Here is a 24,149-nt window from a genome sequence, read left to right on the forward strand (position 1 = left end):
GGAAGTGTCATGGATACCTCTATGAGATCATCTTGACCTCAGAGGAGATGAGTTCTCAGTATATCAACATATCACCACATGTGGGTGTTTACAAGGAGATAAGGCATCTGGCTCACAGACAAGTAATGCTCCATTCAGCATCTGTTATAGCAGATATATATATTATCCATGGTGAGTCTTAACGCCTTCTTTCAGGCCTGTAGAAGACAGGACATTTTGTGGGCAACTGTTTGAATGAAGCTCACTGAACTCTTCTCTCTCTCTCTTTTAGAGACACAGTGCTGCACCTTTTGAATGCTGTTAGAGATGGTGATCATCTGAGTCCTAAGCACTGCACAGGTGCAGGGAGCCTGTTAAAGAGAGACCCCTGTGCCTATTCTCCTTTTTCTGATATTCTTTGGTAAGAGCAATTTGCTATAGGTGTCCATTTTTTGTCAACATGATCAAGGGCAGAGAGAGAGAGAGAGAGAGAGAGAGAGAGAGAGAGAGAGAGAGAGAGAGAGAGAGAGATTTTTCCTGGCATGCTGAGTGAGATATAATACCTGGCAGGACCTCAATTACCTGAAATGCTGAACTTAAATCTGATAACCCCTTATCTACTTTAGGCTGTTACTTTAACTCTAGGTCACCTCAGCAATTGGTAGTTTTCTTTTGGAAACACTGGTGCTAAGTGGCACAGGGATAGGAGGCAATTTTTTCTTTTGTAGAAATTAAGAGCAGCAATAACAACTTCATGTTAATTCATGAGCATTATGGTGTGGGAAAAATCAGACACTTGAGATTCAAATTTCAATTGCTTTTAATAGTGTTTCTTTGTCTTGCCAAATTAGACATCACTTTGTCAATGCTGAGTGTTCATGTCAGTGGAGTTATGGTTTCTACTTTGCAGAAATGCCTTTGATCAGCATCTTCTTCTTTGGACCAATGTGTTTATATATCACTTATGTTCTCTGTCTCACAGAAAAATATCTTCCACTGTACATTTAGATACACAAAAAATTTCGTTTGACATATGTTTAGAGAATTGAATTAGAATCATAACTATATTTTTAGCTATAATGTTGTCTTAACTCATTAAATGGATAAAATTTTCATGGCTATCATCCCAGCATTGAACATTTTAAGTTAATAAGTTTATATTCGTATAAAATTTATGTGTTTTACATGTGATTAGCATTGTCATTTTGATATATTACATTTTCTATGTGATATATGCCGATAGCATATTTTGGAAATTAATAGCATATGTCGAAAACATATTGGAGTATGAAAAATAGACCCAGAATGCCAAAATGAATAGTATGTATCATATGAGGCCTATTATAAAGAAAAAAAACAATGTTGTTCCACATAAGCTGGTAGATATTTCAAAGGTGGAGTCAGTTGCATTACATCTCTCCTTGACAGTAAAAGAGCATGGGAAATCTGGATGGTTACTAAAACCATAGTAACACTTTGTTTTACAGTTAAAATCCCTCACACAGGACTTCTGTGAGCTGTAAATCACACTTCATTTGTAGATCCATGTGAAAAATTCTGACACCTAGCAAGAATTTTGCTAAGTTTGTCATTACTTTAACCACAATGTTGTGACCAAGGTCTGTGGAAAGAGAAGGGAATAGGTTGAGCCATAGAAACGATTTTGGTTTAAAAAACATCTTGGGGATCAGCTTCTTTCTGGGTTAAGAAAGAAGGCTGAACTTACAAAGGACACAGTTTTAGACTCCTGCACACACATCTGGCTGCTCACCACTGACTATAACATCTCCGGCTACAAAGGTATATGAACTGAAGTTAATATTCCCAATTAAAGTCATGAATACATATACATGGTTAAAAACTAAAAAAAAAATAGAAGTAGTTTATTTTTACATCTGAATGGATATAATGTCTGATATAAAATATATTTGAGTGTTTAACAGCACAAACTTTATGTGAAATATAGATATTAGTCCTTCATGTCTATTGTGAAGTGTTGAGTTATAATACTGATTGACATTCTCCATAACTTGAGAGAATGGCATCCAGAGACCTGACCATGGGCATCTTTTTCCTGTCTCAGACTGTTCTGGGAATGCTGGGGAACTCAGCCTTGCTTTGTTGTTTAATCATCGCTGACTTCACTGGGATCAGGACAAAGCCTATAGACCGAATTGTCAAACATCTGACTTGGGCCAACATCATGGTTGTTATCTGCAAAGGAATCCCTCAGACAATGACTGCTTTTGGTCATACATATTTTCTAGATGAAACTACATGTAAACTTATCTTTTATTTGCATAGAGTTTCTAGGGGATTTTCCCTTGGTTCCACATGCCTGTTAAGTGTCTTTCAGGCCATCACTATTAGCCCCAGCAATTGCAAGTCTGCACAGCTGAAGGCCAGAGCCCCCCAAATCATTGGTCCTTCCCTGGTACTGTGCTGGTCCCTGTGTCTACTTTTAAATATCTTCTTAATCATGGCAGTGACTGACATGACAGATAAAGGAAATCTTACTGAATTTATCCACTTGGTGTACTGTGTAGGAGTAAAGGATTCCAAGCTCTTTCATGCAGGATATGCGATCATATTGGCTTCCACTGATGTCATGTGTTTAGGACTCATGATGTGGACCAGTGGCTCCATGATGTTTTTCTTGCTCAAGCATAAGCAAAGGGTCCAGTATATTCACAGGTCCTTGGCTAATAAGCCCTTTCATGAGATCAAAGCTACACAAAGTATTGTTACCCTAGTGAGCAGTTTTGTAGTTTTTAATGGAACTTCTGTCATCTTAGCGTTGTATTTTTCTTTATATTTTCAATTGACATTGCTTGCCAATGTCAGTGTGGCCATGAATGCATGCTTCCCAGCACTGTGCCCCTTTCTGTTCATAAGAAACTATATTAGGGTTTATAAGCTCAGCAATAGTTAGGTGTGAATCATGGGCTATTTTATAGCATAGTCAGCCCTTTAAAACATAGGTTGTATACACTATTATTTATTCAGTATGTAATTTCCCCATCAGATCCATGCTCTAGGTATAATATCTCCCCATACTCTTGAATTCAGTTACTTTAAATTGTTTCAATTTAGAATATTTTAGTGCTAGATAAATTTAAATTGGGTGATATATAAGTTGTAAAGACTGTGAGAATTTACATGGCTTTATCATTCATTTATCTCAGGTGTAAACAAATATTAACACTGGCTTCAAGCTAGGCTGTAAACTTGAATGCAGAATGTAGTGCCAAAATATCTCTAAGGAAATAAACTGTTGTAGAGGATATCTAAGAGATTGGTGACAGTGGGGCACATTTATGGTTTACTGGTGTTGGATGCCACATAGAATTTTGTTTGGGTTGTGTTTCTTATGTACTGATGGTTATTTACCAACATTGGGAAACTGTAATGTTGGATTTGGGATGTCATCTTTTTTTTTTTCATTTCAGTTGAACATTCAGATATTAGATGTTTAGAAATCATGGGAAAATTATTAAAACACAACTAAACAGATATTTTAACCTTAAGTATTCATTATTTATGTATCTAAGTGTTTTGCTTTTGTGTATGTGTGTGTGCATAATGCATTCATAATTCATAATATGGTTGTATATCACATGGAATTTAAATCATGGATGCCTGTGAACCATCATGTACATTTGGAAATAAAAAAATGAATTCCTAGGCAAGGAGAGGATCATTGATTTTGAAATATTTGTTTACTAAATGAGACCCTTCTAAATATAATAATTATAATAGATCATATATGCAAAACATATGAATACAGGATTGTGGGCTCTTTAGAAAGAAGGTGGCTGATAACAGACATGATAAAAATTGGCCCACATGGAAAAACAGTAAGTCATATGAATAGAATGCTTCTTCATTGAGGCAATTTGTCCTATATGGGATTATCCAAGAAAATGATTGTTAAATCCATGCTGATTGTTCAATTTTGATAGAATTCTTATGAGTTAATTTTTATAAATTTTTGGTAGAATAGAATCCTTTCAGGAATAAACAAAGATAGTTTTAAAGGAGTAGTTAATAAATATAATTACCAGGAAAATAAAGTTATTATTGAAACTAAACAGTATATATTCAATTTAATCCAAAATGTGAAAATTGAACAGTCATGTATTTACAGAATCACTATCCACTGCAAAATAATCTCCCCCTAAAAAGGTGCTCTATAGCAGGACTGCATGACCAAAAAGATTGTTTAAATTATATCCATCAATAACAGAACAAAAGAAACTTCTCCTGCTTGCTTTGGAATGTGTTAAATCCAATTGAATATAGTTCTTGGTACATATAATGTCTTCACTGCTCTGTGCACATCTCAGCTGGAATTATTAGTATTAAACACAGTTTAACCACTAAGTATAAATTCTGGCTCCAATTTTACAATATAAAAGCCAGGTAACAACAAGAAAGATAATTTGTCCAATAGAAATCCTTTGTCTTTCAAACACTTGGTGCAGTGTCTTAGAAACATGTCTTGGCATCTTGATCTGCTATCCACACCCATATCTGTGCAAGATTTGCTACTCTTCTAGGATCTGCAAAGTCTCTTTGTTGATGCAAAATATACTGGAAATTTCATTTAAAAGCTCTCTCTTCTGGTTGTTCCTTTTCCTAAAATCTTGGATGCCTTTCAAATATAATCTCCTTCAATACTTTATGATTGTAGGCATAGGATGCTGAGGACATTTCTTATAATTTTCTGGTTTCTCTCTGACTCATGCTACAGCATGTAATTTTCTCATCAGCTGAGCTACATTCTGTACAGTGTTATAGATGTGGGGCAGTGTCTTCGTAAACTCTTCAATGTACAATCATCATCCATTACCCATCTGCTTCTTTTGGTAGTGATGCACACAGCTCTCTCTCTCTCTCTCTCTCTCTCTCTCTCTCTCTCTCTCTCTCTCTCTCTCTAACTCTCTACCTCCATATATATAAATCTATATATATATATAGAGAGAGATTTATAATATATACTACATGTATGTATATGTGTATAATATGTGTATGGATATGTGTATACATACTCATGTGTACAAGTATATATATATATGTATATATATAATATACACATACATACATTTATATGTACACATATGCATGTATACATACATACAAATGTATACAAGACACATATACAAAGATACATGCATATACATAGACAAACATACACACACACACACACACACACACACACACACACACTTATAAGTTCTCTATCACATACCTACAATGCAAGGTTGGCTTTCCCTCTTAAGCCTTACCTATACCAAGAGGAACTTTAGTATGTCATTATCTGCTACAATAGGTGCCTTCCCATTAAAAGTAGGCATAGAGGTGAATATTCCCTTGCTTCCTCCACTGACAGACAGCTGGATACTAAAGGGACTTAACTAAAAGAATCATCCCCCAAACCTAGAATAATCTTTTTTTTTTTACTAACATGAGTATTTCTTATTTACATTTCGAATGTTATTCCCTTTCCCAGTTTCCGGGAAAACATCTCCCTAATCCCTCCCACTCCCCTCTTTTATGGATGCTCCCCTCCCCACCCTCCCCCCATTGCCGCCCTCCCCACAACAATCACGTTCACTGGGGGTTCAGACAGCAGGACCAAGGGCTTCCCCTTCCACTGGTGATCTTACTAGGATATTCATTGCTACCTATGAGGTCAGAGTCCAGGGTCAGTCCATGTATAGTCTTTAGGTAGTGGCTTAGTCCCTGGAAGCTCTAGTTGCTTGGCATTGTTGTTCATAAGGGGTCTCGAGCCCCTTCAAGCTCTTCCAGTTCTTTCTCTGATTCCTTCAACGGGGGTCCTATTCTCAGTACGGTGGTTTGCTGCTGGCATTCGCCTCTGTATTTGCTCTATTCTGGCTGTGTCTCTCAGGAGAGATCTACATCCAGCTCCTGTCAGCCTGCACTTCTTTGCTTCATCCATCTTGTCTAATTGGGTGGCTGTATATGTATGAGCCACATGTGGGGCAGGCTCTGAATGGGTGTTCCTTCCGTCTCTGTTTTAATCTTTGCCTCTCTATTCCCTGCCAAGGGTATTCTTGTTCCCCCTTTTAAAGAAGGAGTGAAGCATTCACATTTTGATCATCCGTCTTGAGTTTCATGTGTTCTATGCATCTAGGCTAATTCAAGTATTTGGGCTAATAGCCAGTTATCAATGAGTGCATACCATGTGTGTTTTTCTGTGATTGGGTTAGCTCACTCAGGATGATATTTTCCAGTTCCAACCATTTGTCTATGAATTTCATAAAGGCATTGTTTTTGATAGCTGAGTAATATTCTATTGTGTACATATACCACATTTTCTGTATCCATTCCTCTGTTGAAAGGCATCTGGGTTCTTTCCAGCTTCTGGCTATTATAAATAAGGCTGCTATGAACATAGTGGAGCACGTGTTTTTTATATGTTGGGGCATCTTGTGGGTATATGCCCAAGAGAGGTATAGCTGGATCCTCAGGTAGTTCAATGTCCAATTTTCTGAGGAACCTCCAGACTGATTTCCAGAATGGTTGTACCAGTCTGCAATCCCACCAACAATGGAGGAGTGTTCCTCTTTCTCCGCATCCTTGCCAGCATCTGCTGTCACCTGAGTTTTTGATCTTAGCCATTCTCACTGGTGTGAGGTGAAATCTCAGGGTTGTTTTGATTTGCATTTCCCTTATGACTAAAGATGTTGAACATTTCTTTAGGTGTTTCTCAGCCATTCGGCATTCCTCAGCTGTGAATTCTTTGTTTAGTTCTGAGCCCCATTTTTTAATAGGGTTATTTGTCTCCCTGCAGTCTAACTTCTTGAGTTCTTTGTATATTTTGGACATAAGCCCTCTATCTGTTGTAGGATTGGTAAAGATCTTTTCCCAATCTGTTGGTTGCCATTTTGTCCTAACCACAGTGTCCTTTGCCTTACAGAAGCTTTGCAGTTTTATGAGATCCCATTTCTCAATTCTTGATCTTAGAGCATAAGCCATTGGTGTTTTGTTCAGGAAATTTTTTCCAGTGCCCATGTGTTCGAGATGCTGCCCTACTTTTTCATCTATTAGTTTGAGTGTATCTGGTTTGATGTGGAGGTCCTTGATCCACTTGGACTTAAGCTTTGTACAGGGTAATAAGCATGGTTCCATTTGCATTCTTCTGCATGTTGACCTCCAGTTGAACCAGCACCATTTGCTGAAAATGCTATCTTTATTCCATTGAATGGTTTTGGCTCCTTTGTCAAAAATCAAGTGCCCATAGGTGTGTGGGTTCATTTTTGGGTCTTCAATTCTATTCCATTAGTCTATCTGTCTATCTCTGTACCAATACCATGCAGTTTTTATCACTATTGCTCTGTAATATTGCTTGAGTTCAGGGATAGTGATTCCCCCTGAAGTCCTTTTATTGTTAAGGATAGTTTTAGCTATCCTGGCTTTTTTGTTATTCCAGATGAATTTGCAAATTGTTCTGTCTAACTCTTTGAAGAATTGGATTGGTATTTTGATGGGGATTGCATTGAATCTGTAGATTGCTTTTGGTAAAATGGTCACTTTTACTGTATTAATCCTGCCAATCCATGAGCATGGGAGATCTTTCCATCTTCTGAGGTCTTCTTCAATTTCTTTCTTCAGAGGCTTGAAGTTCTTATTGTACAGATCTTTTACTTGCTTGGTTAAAGTCACACCGAGATACTTTATATTGTTTGGGTCTATTATGAAGGGTGTCGTTTCCCTAATTTCTTTCTCAGCTTGTTTCTCTTTAGTGTAGAGGAAGGCTACTGATTTATTTGAGTTAATTTTATACCCAGCCACTTTGCTGAAGTTCTTTATCAGCTTTAGTAGTTCTCTGGTTGTACAGGGCCGCAATAACATTTGCCACCATTAGATGGTGCTGGCTTCCACTGTGCCCCAGGTGGAAGGCCAGGATAGCCTCCGGCATTACAAGATGGCATCAGCCTTCGCCACGCCAGCCGGCCCCCTTTCAGGAAGTTAACTGTGAACATGTGCAAGAGTGCCTTCGTGCCAGGTCTTTGCCCACTCCGGGGCGTGCCTTATGAGATCATGGGTAAACAACCAATCAGGGGTGGGTGAGCCGCACTAGGGGTTTATAAGCGCGTCATAGTGGCACGGCGGGCGCTTCTCTAAGATTAAAATACAGTTTGGTCATAGCAAGGATTTCTAAATGTCCGCGTACTTCTTGCCAGCGAAAAGTTGCGCGCGGGACATTTGGTGCCGAGAACCCGGGACAAAAAGCCACATCATCGCCGGCGCTACGAGAAGCCTCCGTTTCACGGAAGAAATCCAGAAGCTGTGAGTGGTGATAAGACTCTGAGAGATCATGTTTAGCCTTGATCTGTTCCAGCTCAGTCCCCTGCCGGACGCGGCAGGAGCCGCTATGGTTGCTCTGGCAGCCCTCGGGTTGTTTCTATGGACCTTTGAGTTTCTAGTTACCGCCAAACGGCGTCAGAGGTCGCGTGGGATCTGCCCAGCTGTAACAGCAAAGCGGAGAGTGTTGGGGGAAGGGCAAGGCGACAGAGTGTCAGAAACAGAGGGTAGTGAAAAGTTGCAATGAGAAAAGGATCCTGACCGATCTCAAGCACCAGGCCCTTCCAATTCAGAAGCAAAAGATTGGGGAAAGAATGCCCCGGGTGAGGAGAAGGGAGGAGATAAAAGGAACATAGCATTTTGGGAGAAAAATTTTGTCTTTGTGCCTGTTAGAAGTGTGCTTAAGCTCCGGCGCCGGCTCTGGGGACACCGCGGCGTCCCTGCGCTGACGCAACAGCTTTACAGAGTCATACTGATCAGATTTGATAGAGGCAGACCGCCTGAAAATTTATTCAGGAGAATCAAACAAAAGGACATCTCAGTGCCCATACACAGCCTGATGGAGTTAATGTAATTGGGTTGTGAGTAAATATATTCAGGGCTGTGTTTCATTTCCATACCATTGGCAAATGTCAGTCGTTCTGCTCAGATAATATATCTCAGTATCTTACAGGAATTGGGTTTCAACACGTTGGTGGACTAGTCCAGGAATTGAGACAATCCATCGCCCATATCGACTCCACTCGAGTGGATAGTCGCGGTGAACACCATCTGGTTTTTTCTCTCTTTGTCTATTGTTTGTCTCTGGTGCACCAGGATGTCCCCATGCCTGTCAGTGTATGTCTGTGGTTTTTATTTCTTGTTGTTTAAATGTTTTATGTTTCATGTTCAAAAGAAAACATGGTAAAAACTTTATCTGCCGGTCGTTCACACCTTGACTTGGTTTTAACTCATTTCAAAAAGGAACAGATGAATAAAAAACAGTTTCAATCAGGTTTTTAGAGCCCTGTGCCTGGAGCCAGGTGTCTAGATTAGCTGGAGAAGCTGCCCAGAGGCTAAGCGTATACACGAGCTGATCTTAAAGGCGCCAACAGCTTCTCAGCTTCTTCGATACAAGAGTTGATAGCTGTTTCTCTTAGAGAGATCCCTGACTTATTATTTGACTCAACAGGTGACAAGGTGCTTCTCTTAAAATCATAGCTAAAAAGGTAAAAATGGTGTTTGGTCTAAATATTAAAGATATGTGTAGCCACTTCAATTTTGTTTCTCATTGGTTTTAAATGTATAAATATGCTCTACTTGCCTTGGTTATGGACTATTGGCTTTCAAGTTATTGGATATGGTTAAAAAGGTATAATATTGGTAACAGAAAGTTGACATAAAGCTGGTAATCTGGATAGAGTCATTCTAGATAGCGTGTGACATGGGCCAACCTCGGGAAACAGGTCTAAATTGAAATAATATTTTTATGGAATTATTATCCTAGAAACCAGGCTTCTAAAAGAATTTAGGACATTGTCTCTTTGTTGAGGTATTGGAGACCTCACCATCGTGTCATATATAAGAATTGGCAGTCAAACTTTGTATCTGTATTTTAATGCTAATTCCACTGCCCCAAGAACAGTTGCCTAGCGAGTTTTGCTCTCCAAAGTTGTGGTTTGCCCTAAAGCTATCGGTATTTTTATGCTAATTTCCACTGCCCTAAGGACAGCTGCCTAGTCACATACTCAGAACTCAGGTGACCTTGTGGCTGTGTTCTGGTGTTACAAAGAGAACTTAAAGATTGTGATTTAGGATTGCCAGTGTTACATTGACTAACTCAAACTTATTTTTAATTAAGGAAAAATCATACAGGTAGAGATTGTTACAAGATTTATGAAGGATTGATGAGGTTTTGGAACTTGTGAGAACATTACAGCCAGTTTACTTACTCCAACTGCCATTTCAGGATAGATTTAGAGGATTGCTAACAGCCTTCTATTAGGTACTTTTGTTGCTTCTTCAGTGTAAGAAGTTAGAACTTAAATCTTTCAATGTATATGGAAATTTTTACTACAAACCTTTGCTCTCAAAATGAGCTTTGATATTTGGGGAGTAGCTGTTACACTACTCCAGATAAGAATATTTGAAGCTAATTGTAAGCTTCTAAGGATATGTTAATTGGCTAAGTACCTCACCCTAACAGAGGACTTAGGTCTTTGTTATGCACATTGGAGATAAAGCTTCAGCTGTGTTAGTACAGAGTTGTGGACTGGAATCATAGAAGTATTTTGAAAAGAAACCTGGTAAAACATATCTTATTCCAAACAACAGTTAATTGGTTATTACAAAATACTGATATTTGGCCTATTACATATACAAATTTTTCAGGCAAAATTGATAATTTTACTCTTTGCATGCTTTTGTACTTCCTGTATATTTGTGCATACAACCCATAGGAAATGCGCTTACTGTATTTATAGGTGGTTCATCTAATGAAAAGGCTACATGTATGATTAGATCACTTGTTTAAAAAATCAAGCTTTCAATTTACATACTGATAGCCAATGTGTGGCTTGTGTTTTACAATTGATTTCAATTACTTAATGCTTTATTAGAGACAGGTTTTCTACTTAAAATCAGTGAGTGATTTCAGTGTGAATGTCTGACAACTCACTGTCCTTTCAGTGCTCTGGCTCAGACAACTAAATTAAACCTTAGGCTCATACCTAACTTTGAAAATGGTAATAGAGTTGATATGAAAAGAAGAAGACTCCATTTGCTTACTTTAAATTCCCAGCCTCGCCCTGCCAGCTCAGGGATTTCTAGTAAGACTGAATCTGGACAATATTTACAGGATTTGGCATTTCTAATTAATGCTTATGTTTAGGTAAATAAAGTTTGTGAGGTTAAATGGCTTAGTGGTTAAGAGCACTAAATATTGTTCCTTTATAGGACATCTAAGAACTCAAACTGGATTGCCTGGGCTCTTTAGCAAGGGAGGACAAGATACCAGACAGATTATAGGCCTTACATAAGAACAATTAGTGAAAAAATCTCATTCTTTATATATCCAATACAATAATGCTGGAGACAATAATTTGGTATACAAGTCAATTTATAAATACAAGTGCTCAGTGTCCTCAATTTAATCCTCGAGGACTTACCTTAATAAATAATATCTTTACTATATCTTAATAAATAAAAAGTGGGAGTTATCCCTGTATGCTAAATAATGCTCCTTTTATTTCAATTTTAAAATTTTGGATGCCAAGGTTTATGGCACCCTACAACTAGGCATACTGCTGCCTAGGTGAAATAGAGAGATCCACTTATTGACATGATCCTGTCCAGATATTTTATATGGGGGAGAGGGAATGTTTGTGTTTTTTCTACAGGATGCTACAAGAGTGTGCCAGCTGCCTGAGTGGTTGCTGAGACTTGCTGATCCTGGTTATTCAGCTCTCGTGGCTCGGGTCCCTGGAGTCATCCCTCTGCCCTGAGACGAAGATGAAAGATTCCCCTTCATCCTTTGTCATCACAGAGATTTTGCCGTTGCTGCAGTCAGTGTTACCGCTGCGCGTGTCCCGTCCCACTATGGCCTGCTCTCTGACCCTCTGTACACTGCTGCTTGCTAGGGAAGACTGGACTCCAGCCGTTGCTGCCCCCTTCATTTTCCCTGGTGACTCTTGCTGCCTTAACTGGTCATTTTACAGACTGTAGCTTTACAGGAATGCTACCTGCTTAAAGCTACAGTAGACTGGGGAACTCTGTCCTGGTTATACAGATCTCAGAAATGGTTCCATTGTCTGCTGGTTGTTCCAGAGAAACATGACTGATCCTGAACTGTCCTGGAAAAGACCTTGACACTTTCGCTGCTATTGCAGCAGCCATTACTGCTGCAGACATAGTGTCTGCAGTGTCTGGAGTTATCCTCCCCCAATCTATTGTTAGACAAGTACAGTGGGTGAACTTTCTAGAGTAGTTACTAACAATTGGGAATTCTAAATTTTATTATAGGAGCGGCTTGACTACGGCCCTTGGTGGTAACAGCTGAGGTGGACCAAATGAGGTGCCCACTACTTATCGGGAGTGGCTCTGTCTGGTGCAGCCCTATGCTGTGGATCAGTGTTCATACTATGGTTGGTTTGCAAACTCAGATCTCAACAGAAACGTGACAAGGCCGTTATCACTCAAGTACTTGTGGCCATTGTACTAGGGGCCTCCCCTGGAATTTGGTTATCTTGCTCAGGACTCTCTCTGTATCTGAGTTCTCTGCTCCTGCACCCCATGTATCTGTGGATCCATTGCACTGGGAGGAGAGGGACTCTCTCTGTATCTGAGTTCTCTGCTCGTGCACCCCATGGATCTGTGGATCCATTGCACTGGGATGAGAGAGACTCAGTGATCCTTTGATCAGCCCGTGCACATCGCTGAGGTTTCCTCATTGCACGCGATAGGGTGATCATGATTTGTTATAAAATAATTGATTTGTTATAAAATAAATAAATAGGGGGAGATGTAGAGGGCAGCAATAACATTTGCCAACACTAGATGGTGCTGGCTTCCACTGTGCCCCACGTGGAAGGCCAGGATAGCCTCCGCCATTACAAGATGGCGCCAGCCTTCGCCACGCCAGCCGGCCCCCTTTCAGGAAGTTAACTGTGCGCACGTGCAAGAGTGCCTTCGTGCCAGGTCTTTGCCCACTCCGGGGCGTGCCTTATGAGATCATGGGTAAACAACAAATCAGGTGTGGGTGCACCGCACTAGGGGTTTATAAGCGCACCTTCTTGGCGCGGCGGGCGCTTCTGTTTAAGATTAAAATACAGTTTGGTCATAGCAAGGATTTCGAAATGTCCGCGTGCTTCTTGCCAGCGGAAAGTCGCGCACGGGACATCTGGTGGAACTTTTGGGATCACTTAAATATACTATCATGTCATCTGCAAATAGTGATATTTTGACTTCTTTACCAATCTGTATCCCCTTGATTTCCTTTTGTTGTCTGATTGCTCTGGCTAGAACTTCAAGAACTATATTGAATAAGTAGGGAGAGAGTGGGCAGCCTTGTCTAGTCCCTGATTTTAGTGGGATTGCTTCAAGTTTCTCTCCATTTAGTTTAATGTTAGCAACTGGTTTGCTGTATATGGCTTTTACTATGTTTAGGTATGGGCCTTGAATTCCTATTCTTTCCAGGACTTTTATCATGAAGGGGTGTTGAATTTTGTCAAATACTTTCTCAGCATCTAATGAAATGATTATGTGGTTTTGTTCTTTCAGTTTGTTTATATAATCGATCACATTGATGGTTTTCCATATATTAAACCATCCCTGCATGCCTGGGATGAAGCCTACTTGATCATGGTGGATGATTCTTTTGATGTGCACTTGGATTCGGTTTGCCAGAATTTTATTGAGTATTTTTGCATCGATATTCATACGGGAAATTGGTCTGAAGTTCTCTTTCTTTGTTGGGTCTTTGTGTGGTTTAGGTATAAGAGTAATTGTGGCTTCATAGAAGGAATTCGGTAGTGGTCCATATGTTTCAATTTTGTGGAATAGTTTGGATAATATTGGTATGAGGTCTTCTATGAAGGTCTGATAGAATTCTGCACTAAAACCGTCTGGACCTGGGCTCTTTTTGGTTGGGAGACCTTTAATGACTGCTTTTATTTCCTTAGGAGTTATGGGGTGGTTTAACTGGTTTATCTGTTCCTGATTTAACTTCGGTACCTGGTATCTGTCTAGGAAATTGTCCATTTCCTAAAGATTTTCAAGTTTTGTTGAATATAGGCTTTTATAGTAAGATCTGATGATTTTTTTAATTTCCTCTGAATCTGTAGTTATGTCTCCCTTTTCATTTCTGATTTTGTTAATTTGGACACACTCTCTGTGTCTTCTCGTTAGTCGGGCTAACTGTTTATCTATCTTCTTGATTTTCTCAAAGAACCAACTTCTGGTTCTGTTGATTCTTTCTATGGTCTTTTTGTTTCTATTTGGCTGATTTCAGCTCTGAGTTTGATTATTTCCTGTCTTCTACTCCTCCTGAGTGTATTTGCTTCTTATTGTTCTAGAGCTTTTAGGTGTGCTGTCAAGATGCTTACATATGCTCTCTCCTGTTTCTTTCTGCAGGCACTCAGAGCTATGAGTTTTCCTCTTAGCACAGCTTTCATTGTGTCCCATAAGTTTGGGTATGTTGTACCTTCATTTTCATTAAATTCTAAGAAGTCTTTAATTTCTTTCTTTATTTCTTCCTTGACCAGGTTATCGTTGAGTAGAGCATTGTTCAACTTCCACGTATATGTGGGCGTTCTTCCCTTTTTGTTATTGAAGACCAGCTTTAGGCCGTGGTGGTCTGATAGCACGCATGGGATTATTTCTATCTTTCTGTACCTGTTGAGGCCCGTTTTTTGACCAATTATATGGTCAATTTTGGAGAAAGTACCATGAAGAGCTGAGAAGAATGTATATCCTTTTGCTTTAGGATAGAATGTTCTATAAATATCTGTTAAGTCCATTTGGTACATGACTTCTCTTAGTCTGTCTACGTCTCTGTTTGATTTCTGTTTCCATGATCTGTCCATTGATGAGAGTGGGGTGTTGAAATCTCCTACTATTATTGTGTGAGGTGCAATGTGTGTTTTGAGCTTTAGTAAGGTTTCTTTTACGTATGTATGTGCCCTTGTATTTGGGGCATAGATATTTAGGATTGAGAGTTCATCTTGGTGGATTTTTCCTTTGATGAATATGAAGTGTCCTTCCTTATCTTTTTTGATGACTTTTAGTTGAAAATTGATTTTATTCGATATTAGAATGGCTACTGCAGCTTGCTTCTTCTGACCATTTGCTTGGAAAGTTGTTTTCCAGCCTTTCACTCTGAGGTAGTGTCTGTCTTTGTCTCTGAGGTGTGTTTCCTGTAGGCAGCAGAATGCAGGGTCCTCATTGCGTATCCAGTTTGTTAATCTATGTCCTTTTTTGGGGGATTTGAGACCATTGATGTTGAGAGATATTAAGGAATAGTGATCATTGATTCCTGTTATATTCATATTTGGATGTGAGATTATGTTTGTGTGCTTTTCTTCTCTTTGTTTTGTTGCCAAGATGATTAGTTTCTTGCTTTTTCTAGGGTGTAGCTTGCCTCCTTATGTTGGGCTTTACCATTTATTATCCTTTGTAAGGCTGGATTTGTAGAAAGATCTTGTGTAAATTTGGTTTTGTCATGGAATATCTTGGTTTCTTCATCTATGTTAATTGAGAGTTTTGCAGATTACAGTAACCTGGGCTGGCATTTGTGTTCTCTTAGGGTCTGTATGACATCTGTCCAGGATCTTCTGGCTTTCATAGTCTCTGGCGAAAAGTCTGGTGTGATTCTGATAGGTCTGCCTTTATATGTTACTTGACCTTTTTCCCTTACTACTTTTAATATTCTTTCTTTATTTTGTGCATTTGGTGTTTTGACTGTTATGTATTGGGAGGTGTTTCTTTTCTGGTCCAATCTATTTGGAGTTCTGTAGGCTTCTTGTATGCCTATGAGTATCTCTTTCTTTAGGTTAGGGAAGTTTTCTTCTATGATTTTGTTGGATATTTACTGGTCCTTTGAGCTGGGAGTCTTCACTCTCTTCTATACCTATTATCCTTAGGTTTGATCTTCTCATTGAGTCCTGGATTTCCTGTATGTTTTGGACCAGTAGATTTTTCCGCTTTACATTATCTTTGACTGTTGTGTCGATGATTTCTATGGAATCTTCTGCACCTGAGATTCTCTCTTCTATCTCTTGTATTCTGTTGGTGATGCTTGTATCTACGGCTCCTTGTCTCTTCCTTTGGTTTTCTATATCCAGGGTTGTTTCCATGTGTTCTTTCTTGATTGCTTCTATTTCCATTTTTAATTCATTCAATTGTTTGATTGTGTTTTCCTGGAATTCTTTCAGGGATTTTTGTGATTCCTCTCTATAGGCTTCTGCTTATTTATTTCTGTTTTCCTGGAATTCTTTCAGGGAGTTTTGTGATTCCTCTCTACAGGCTTCTACTTGTTTATTTATGTTTTCCTGTGTTTCTCTAAGGGAGTTCTTCATGTCTTTCTTGAAGTCCTCCAGCATCATGATCAGATATGATTTTGAAACTAGATCTTGCTTTTCTGGTGCGTTTGGATATTCTGTGTTTGCTTTGGTGGGAGAATTGGGCTCCGATGATGCCATGTAGTCTTGGTTTCTGTTGCTTGGTTTCTTGCACTTGCCTCTCGCCACCAGATTATCTCTAGTGTTACTTTGTTCTGCTATTTCTGACAGTGGCTAGACTGTCCTATAAACCTGTGTGTCAGGACTGCTGTAGACCTGTTTTCCTGTTTTCTTTCAGCCAGTTATGGGGACAGAGTGTTCTGCTTTCGGCCATGTAGTTTTTCCTATCTTCAGGTCTTCAGCTGTTCCTGTGGGCCTGTGTCTTGAGTTCACCAGGCATGTCACTTGGAGCTGGAAGGTTTGTCTTACCTGTGGTCCGGAGGCTCAAGTTTGTTTGTGGGGTGTTGCTTATGAGCTCTCTGCGGCAGCAGCAACCAGGAAGATCTGCACAGTCTTTTCCGAGAGCTTCTGTGCACCAAGGTTCCAGATGGCGTTTGGTGTATTCCTCTGGAGTCAGAGATGTGGGCAGAGTGTAGTCTCTTCTGGTTTCCCAGGTATGTCTGCCTCTCTGAAGGTTTAGCTCTCCCTCCCCTGGGATTTGGGTGCAGACAACTGTTTATCCAGTCGGTCCCTTCAGGTCCGGCGGTGTCTCAGGCACAGCAGATTTCCTGCTCCTGTGCCCTTATCCAAGGGAACCCAGAGGCTGTATACAGGTTCCTCTTGGGCCAGGGATGTGGGCAAGGGTGGGCAGTGTTGGTGGTCTCTTCCGCTCTGCAGTCTCAGGAGTGCCCACCTGTCTTGGTGGTGAGCTTTCTCTCCCACGGGGTTTGGGAGCAATGAGCTGGAGGCAGTGTAGAATGCTCGTTTAATAATGAGAAATATAGATATTACAGTCTGAATGGTAAAGTGCTTCTTCCTGGGGCAACAGTCTTTTTCTCACCTGTACTATTACCTCGGTTGCTGGTTCAAGATTTTGCTTGATTCTTGCTTCTGCTTTTAAACCTTTTATGGGTGACAAATCTTTATTTGGCTTGTTCTCATTTTTCCTTTAGGAAACACAGACTGATACATATTGCCTTAGCACTTTATAAAGCCAATTCATACACAGTTTTATGGTGGCAATATTATCTCATAAACGTCATTGTCTAATGTGTGAATCTACAAAGGCACTGAAGTATCTGTACCTAAATAATATTCCAGTCAAATTAACATCCTTCTTTAGTTCTAATTCATTAAACTTCTCATCAAACAACAACTCTTTCATGCCTAGTTTTACCAGGAATGCATTTCCATTAATGTGTGCCATTCTGATATTCATGAGTGCCTCGCCACTAATAATCATCCATATCCCTAATAACAGTTTCCTCCATGCAAGTGTTTATCCCAAGCAAAGTTGAAGAGTGATGTCACTGTTTCTCACTGACATAGATTTCTCTTTTTTCAGATATTAAGGTTCATACTTAAGAGGAATTATTCATGATATATAGTTTTCTTACTGTTGTCTCTCAGATTCTCTCAATGACTCTCAAGATATTGGCTCCTAGGAGAGACTAATTAGCACAGAATAGAGGTACATATTTACGTTCATAAAATCTATGTTAGCTGTCAAGGCAACATGGTTGGTTCCTTCATTATTATCAAAAATCAAATATCATCCTCTCTAAACCTGTATTACATCGTGGAAGAAGAAAAAGAAGAAGACAGAAAATAAGAGCTGAAACATTGTTTTTCAGGAGTAGCATGTTCATTGCACCTTTGATTACTTAGCAGCTATAATCACCTGGGTAAGGCCTTGAGATGACTGGGACATTGTACTATTGAAATGTTTTCATTAGAGAATAGATTGTCACATAAGCATGAAGATTCGAGGCTTGTTTTCCAAACCCATGTAGAATTTGGGTCTGATAATTTGGACATGAAATTCCAGTGTTTACAGTGCAGAGACAGTAGTATCTCAGCTTGGAAAAATAAGTGAGTGCTACTTCCAGTGAGAGGCTCTGTCCCAAAATATTAAATGGACATCAATTGAGGTAAATGGCTGGTAATAAATTTTAAACCCTAACACCTGTGCACAAATACATACACAGATACAAAGATTGGCTCCCTAACACTTTATCACGGAGAGAGGAGATTGTTTTTTCTTGGAGGGCCTTCTCTTACATAAGCATTTATGGGACGTCTGAAATTAACTATTTCTGAAAGGAAAAGAAAATGGGATGTTTTCTTCAGTATTATAGCTACTAGTAAATTACCCATATTCATGTCAATAACCCCTTAGCCATTCTACAATAATTAATTTTAACTATTTTTATTGAGTCAACAAGTTAATTATTTAATTAATCAATTTGAGGCAATACATATGGGAAGATTTAGTAGGGAAGGTAGACAGTTGAGATAATGGCATAGAGTAGAAAGAGAGCATGACTATTTTGAAAATACTTTACATACATATATTAAATGTCACAATAAAACCTCCTTCTGTGTAAAACTACAATGTAATATTGAAAAATCTAATTAAGTTCTAATTTAGTGGCATAATTCAGGTAATTTTTTAATTGTAATTATTCCATATGATCTCAAATCCCACCTGGAGAGATAACTAAACTTTAATGGCTTGTCCCATAGCACACAGATACTGTTTACAGTGCCAAACATACTCTGATTATGTAAAATGTATCTGGTGTTCTTAAACATTTTTGAAAAACTTTGTAACTTAAAGGGTGATACCATTTACTAATGATGTGTGCAACTCAATATTTCATCAGTTAGGATAACAACCTTTTGTGTATCCTCAAGAGAAACACTGTTCTGAAACTGACTGTTCTCTTGTACCATTCTTATTACTAAGTAGGGACAAAACAATTGTACCTAAAAGAATACACACAGCTAATACCAAATGGCAAGAAGGCAACATAAGGATTTCCTGAGAGACCCAATTCACCAAATGAGGTGGCTTCCATTTCATTCATATTTTCAGCTGGAAAATGCACCTGATCCTCATATTCGACTTTGATTTTATTTTGTCCCTCTTTCTGTGCCTGTATGAAAGAAATTGCTTGGTGTGATGGGAAGGAATATTAGGTACTGCCATAAAGGCAGCTGTGGAAGAACAAAAGAAATAGTATGCTAAAATACTAGTTTATTAAGTCAGGTAGTCTACTTTGATTGTGTACAGCAGCATGGATAAGGGTTCTTTAAGACATCATGGGAAACTAATATGCAACTGCATCTCTGAAGAAGAATCAGTCTAACAAAGAACATTTTCATGACAAATACCTTTGGAGAAAAGACAGGCTTCATGAAGCACTTCATGGGCTACCCAGAACTCCACTATTTTTCTAGCAGAACCAGAACAATGGAAGTCTCTGATGCTAAGATCTAGTCTCAGAAGCATTAACTATATTCCAGCTATCTAGAGTTGGATATTTGAGTGAAAGTTGGAATTGAAAATACAAACTGCAATTGAGTGGTGTGTGCATTCTTGCCAGACATCTTTTGTGCCCAGAGCATTTAAGCACATTGCTTTAAATGCTAATGCATTAGAAATCATGAAAGACATAGAGAGTACAAACAGTGAACATCAAGTCAAGTTTATATCAGTGTCATTTAGATGAAATTCTGTTTAAAAGTAGTATCAATAGAACATATGATTCATCTAAAGAACTCAGAGTTTAACAACACAGCTATAAACTGCAGGCCTCTGCATGAATATATGCAAATGGCTTTGTAAGGATACTCTCATCCTCATGAGGAGGGAAGGTCATGTTGAAAAAGAAATGTTTAAAGGCCTATGCTCAGGAAATATAAAAGGCAACAGGTTCTCCACAAATTTGAATTCCAGAGAAGACTGCTTAATGATTGTGAGTACATTCCTTTTCTGATACAAGGAGAAAACCTTTCATAAAATCTTTGAAAATAAAAAGTTACAAAATCAAAATTTTCAAGGAATATCCTCAAATCAGAATAAGCAAGTACCTGGTGGTCAGAATCTGCTATCCACAGGAAGTCTACACCATTTCCTGTGGTGTTATTTGAACATACACTTGAAGGTATTTTAGTGGGTGGTACAGACCCCACAAGGACAAAACAAAGGTGTTTATGTGTCCTGATTGATAGTGGCTCACATGTTAGTACCAATTTAAAATTAGGTAATTTATAAGTATCCTTTTAAAATTAATGCTCACTTATATTTAATTTTCTTCAGGCCAATATTGAAATAACAATATTGCTGCAAATTCTCATAAGATAAAGAAATTTCCATCGATGATTCAAGTCTTTGCCATTTATATCATAGGAAGACTTTAATCTGCTAGATTAAAAGATTTTGGTCAGAGTTCTGTATTTATACCTTATTTGATAAAGCTGAATTTCTTCAAATAACACACTCCCTTGTAGAACAGAGGAATCAGGTTAGGTTCAGTTGGTAATATGTTTTTCACTGGCAGAAATTCATAATACTGGAAGATACAGTCCAGGTTGCTGGGGATAATTGGCACCAAAGATTGAGGGGGAACTGATCCTGTTTGCTAAGGTATGAGAGTGCCATGGAGACATTTATTCCTGGTCCAAGTCTGTGACAGAATTGTTGTTGCATATAAGCAGGCATCGGTGGTACATCTACACTAAACATTCATGCCATTGAAGAGAAAAGAGGGTAAATTATGGAAGAGGAAGGCATAGTAGAAGAATGGGGGAAAGAAAGAGTGAAGTAGTCTGGAAGGGAGAAGGTATAATGATACAATCGAAGTGAGGAGCAGAAAACTAAAAATGTAAAGAACGGGAAAGGACAAGAGTACAAAGCAGAAATGAGGTCCACATAAGATAAGTGAGGAGAAAAAATATATATGTGGTGATGGAAAAATGGGAGTATATAAAAGGGAGGATGGTAGGGGAAGAGATAGGAGAGAAGGTTGCATGAAATAGTTTAATAAGTAAGAAGTGAAGAACAGAGGAGAGGAGGGGAGGTGAGAGGAGAGAAGGGAGAAGTAGAATACAGAAAAATCAATGACAAACCAATGAAATTAACCTGCTCCTGAAGGGAAATCTGGGTTTTTACTTGTAACCAGATTTTATCAATGTTTTGTTATGTTTAATACATTACTAAAAATCTTCTGGATTTTTATGAAATGAAAATAAGCAACACGGGCTGGAGAGATATCTCAGAAGAGTGCTGGATATACCTCCAGAGGTTCTGAGTTCATTTCCCATCTACCACACATTGCTAGTATAGATCTAAATTGCATGTGAACCTTGCCCTTTGAGGGTAACCACATTCTCTTTACTATATGGTGTTCTTTCCTTTTTAAACAAATCAAATACATTTCAATAATATTGTGTGTTTATTCAAGAATTTGTATTGAAAATATGTTCCACTTTTTCCACAACATTTTCCAGAAAACGTTAATATCCTTGTGTATGCACTAATACTAAATAATACCATCTGTGCCTTGACCAATGCTGAGTTTTCAATGTTCATGATGTTTCTCTGAAGAAACACAGAAAGCACACATTTGTTTAAAATATATTTATCACGTGCACAAATTTTTGACATTTTAAACAATTGATTTAATGAAGCCTGTATTCACATATATACTGACTTGTATGATGCAGAAAGTATTGTTTGCATTGGGGAAATGGGGTTTTATTTGGCTTACAGATCCATGTAAGTGTTCATCACAAAGAAAGTCAGGACAGAAACTCAAACAGGGCAGGAATGTGGAGGCAGGAGCTGAGGCAGAGGTTATTGATTGCCATTTTTACTAGGAGACTTTTTACATATTACAAAATATTGAGTATGAAATCTGTGAGGATGACTATGAACGATTGTTTTATTTTTTTCTGAGGAAACAAAAAGAAACAACTTTTCCCCAAGATCAGGCAATTATAATAGAAAAAAATTGTTTTATCCATGTTTAGTTTGGGAAACCAATGGCTTTCACTAGGAATGCATACAGTAACATGGATGAAAAGATATGTTTAAACCTTTCATCCACTGACATTAAACAGTGTTTTTTCATCCAACAGAAATTCATCAGCTCATCCAATTCATAAATTTCAAAGGAGAGAAATACTTCCACCCAAGTCTAAGCATAAATGGAAGACTGTCAAAATTCGTGATGGGAAGAAACGTTCTTTCAGGGTGACATCAAATACCTCAGAAGGTTGTCAAGACTATCTTCTGTGATATCATCTTGACCACAGGAGTGAGCTTGTCATCATGTCAGTCACACTCTATTAGGGACTTCCTCCAACCTGGAAACAGGTTGCTGTCCCTCAGGTCTTTGCCCACAGGGCAGTCAGCAGAGGTTGGGGACTACCTAGGAGAGAATGCTGGACAAGAGACATGAAAAAGGATTCCAAGACAAGAGTCTGATCAAGGCAACAACTTATTTTTTCCCAAGGCTGAATTTACCATATCAGTGGTAAAAGAGGGAAGTGGGAAGCATGTACACAAGCCAAGGACATAGTACATTTGTGGTAAGCAGATGTCACCAGGATGTTAGTTTTTCACAAAGGTCACAGGTTTGTCATATCATCAGTCAGTGAGATGTTGGTTTCTCAGAAAGGTCACAGGTTTGTCATATCATTAGTCAGCAGGATGTTGGTTTCTCAGAAAGGTCACAGTTTTGTCATATCACTGGGCATCCTGACCACCAGATTTGTATTAGTCTTCTGCAGCTGGCTGGGTATTTTCCATGAACCCAGTCATACTTAACTAACTATACTATTAACGCCAATAATAGAGGGTTACAAGGGCATCACTCCCAACATCTCCCTCTTCCTTATGGTCAAATGAAAAGGTGACCAATGGCTGCGCTGTCCTGAAATGAGCCCCTCAGGAACTGTGTCTGTCTTAGGTTCGAGCGATATTTGTCACATGGCCAAGAGAATCTCGTGGACAGGGCCAGTTATGGGATAAGGCAGCGGCTAATGGTGGCCCTCCTGTATTAGGCCCTTTATTCACGAATATATCCCTCTCTTACCTGTCATTGACTGTCAAGATCCGCTCACAGGGGTTATGATTCATTGATGTTTCACCAAAGGCATCAGGACAGCAGGCAGAAAAGAATGTTGGCTTCATTTGGCTCAAGGACAAAAAGATCGTTGCCTGGGCTGGGAGGGGATGTGTAGGTGAGCTTGGCCCTCACCAAAGGCATTCTCCATAGCTAGCCTATAAAAATATACCTGAATAGGTTTTGCTGCTATATTATCTACATGTTGTTTAATAAAGCTGGTTAAATGATTAAATGTCCAAGGGCCAAAAGATATAAGCAAAAGAAGGACTACTAGGGGGTCCAACAGGGAAGAAAGCAGGGTGGACAACAAAGGGGAGGTGGAGAATCACTCTTGACACCAGCTCTCAGCTTTTTCTCTTTCTTGTTTTCTCCTTTCTAAGCCTTTTCTGAACTTTTTCATGCTTTCTTTAACCCTATTCTAAGACACAGGAAGTATCTGAGCACTGTCTTTCTCTCACGAACCACAATTCACTGATTGCTCAAAGTTGGGAACATAAAGGTAAAAAGCTAATCAGAAATATATACACTTGTTAGCCTGTAGGGCTTATGTAAAAGGGAGGCCAGAAAACTGTTCTTTCTGATTAACCTATGACTCTGTTTTTTTTTTTTTTTGTTTTGTTTTGTTTTGTTTTTGTCCAGAATAATACTGGTATACTTTTTTTTTCTTTATTAACTTGAGCATTTCTTATTTACATTTTGATTGTTATTCCCTTTCCCGGTTTCCTGGCCA

The 24,149-nt window shown here is 38.8% G+C and overlaps 1 protein-coding gene and 1 long non-coding RNA gene across 2 annotated transcripts; both read left to right on the forward strand.

The window, feature by feature from the left end:
• The first annotated feature begins 49 nt into the window (after window positions 1-49).
• Window positions 50-23,651, forward strand: LOC120099261 (uncharacterized). The gene is made up of 4 exons (XR_005498337.2): window positions 50-171; window positions 272-400; window positions 8,190-8,295; window positions 22,428-23,651. It is a non-coding gene; the product is annotated as an uncharacterized LOC120099261 (long non-coding RNA).
• Window positions 1,897-3,155, forward strand: Vom1r30 (vomeronasal 1 receptor 30). Its single transcript, NM_001009511.2, has one exon. It carries the CDS (start codon window positions 2,018-2,020, stop codon window positions 2,909-2,911), a length of 894 nt encoding a protein of 297 aa, NP_001009511.1. The 5' UTR covers window positions 1,897-2,017; the 3' UTR covers window positions 2,912-3,155.
• Window positions 23,652-24,149: the final 498 nt, after the last annotated feature.

Source organism: Rattus norvegicus, chromosome 1, assembly GCF_036323735.1.
Source record: "Rattus norvegicus strain BN/NHsdMcwi chromosome 1, GRCr8, whole genome shotgun sequence".
NCBI classification, from domain to species: Eukaryota; Metazoa; Chordata; class Mammalia; order Rodentia; family Muridae; genus Rattus; species Rattus norvegicus.

What these genes read in the sequence shown, in the direction of transcription:
- Vom1r30 (NM_001009511.2), top strand. Translation starts at nt 2,018, where the DNA reads ATGGCATCCAGAGACCTGACCATGGGCATCTTTTTCCTGTCTCAGACT.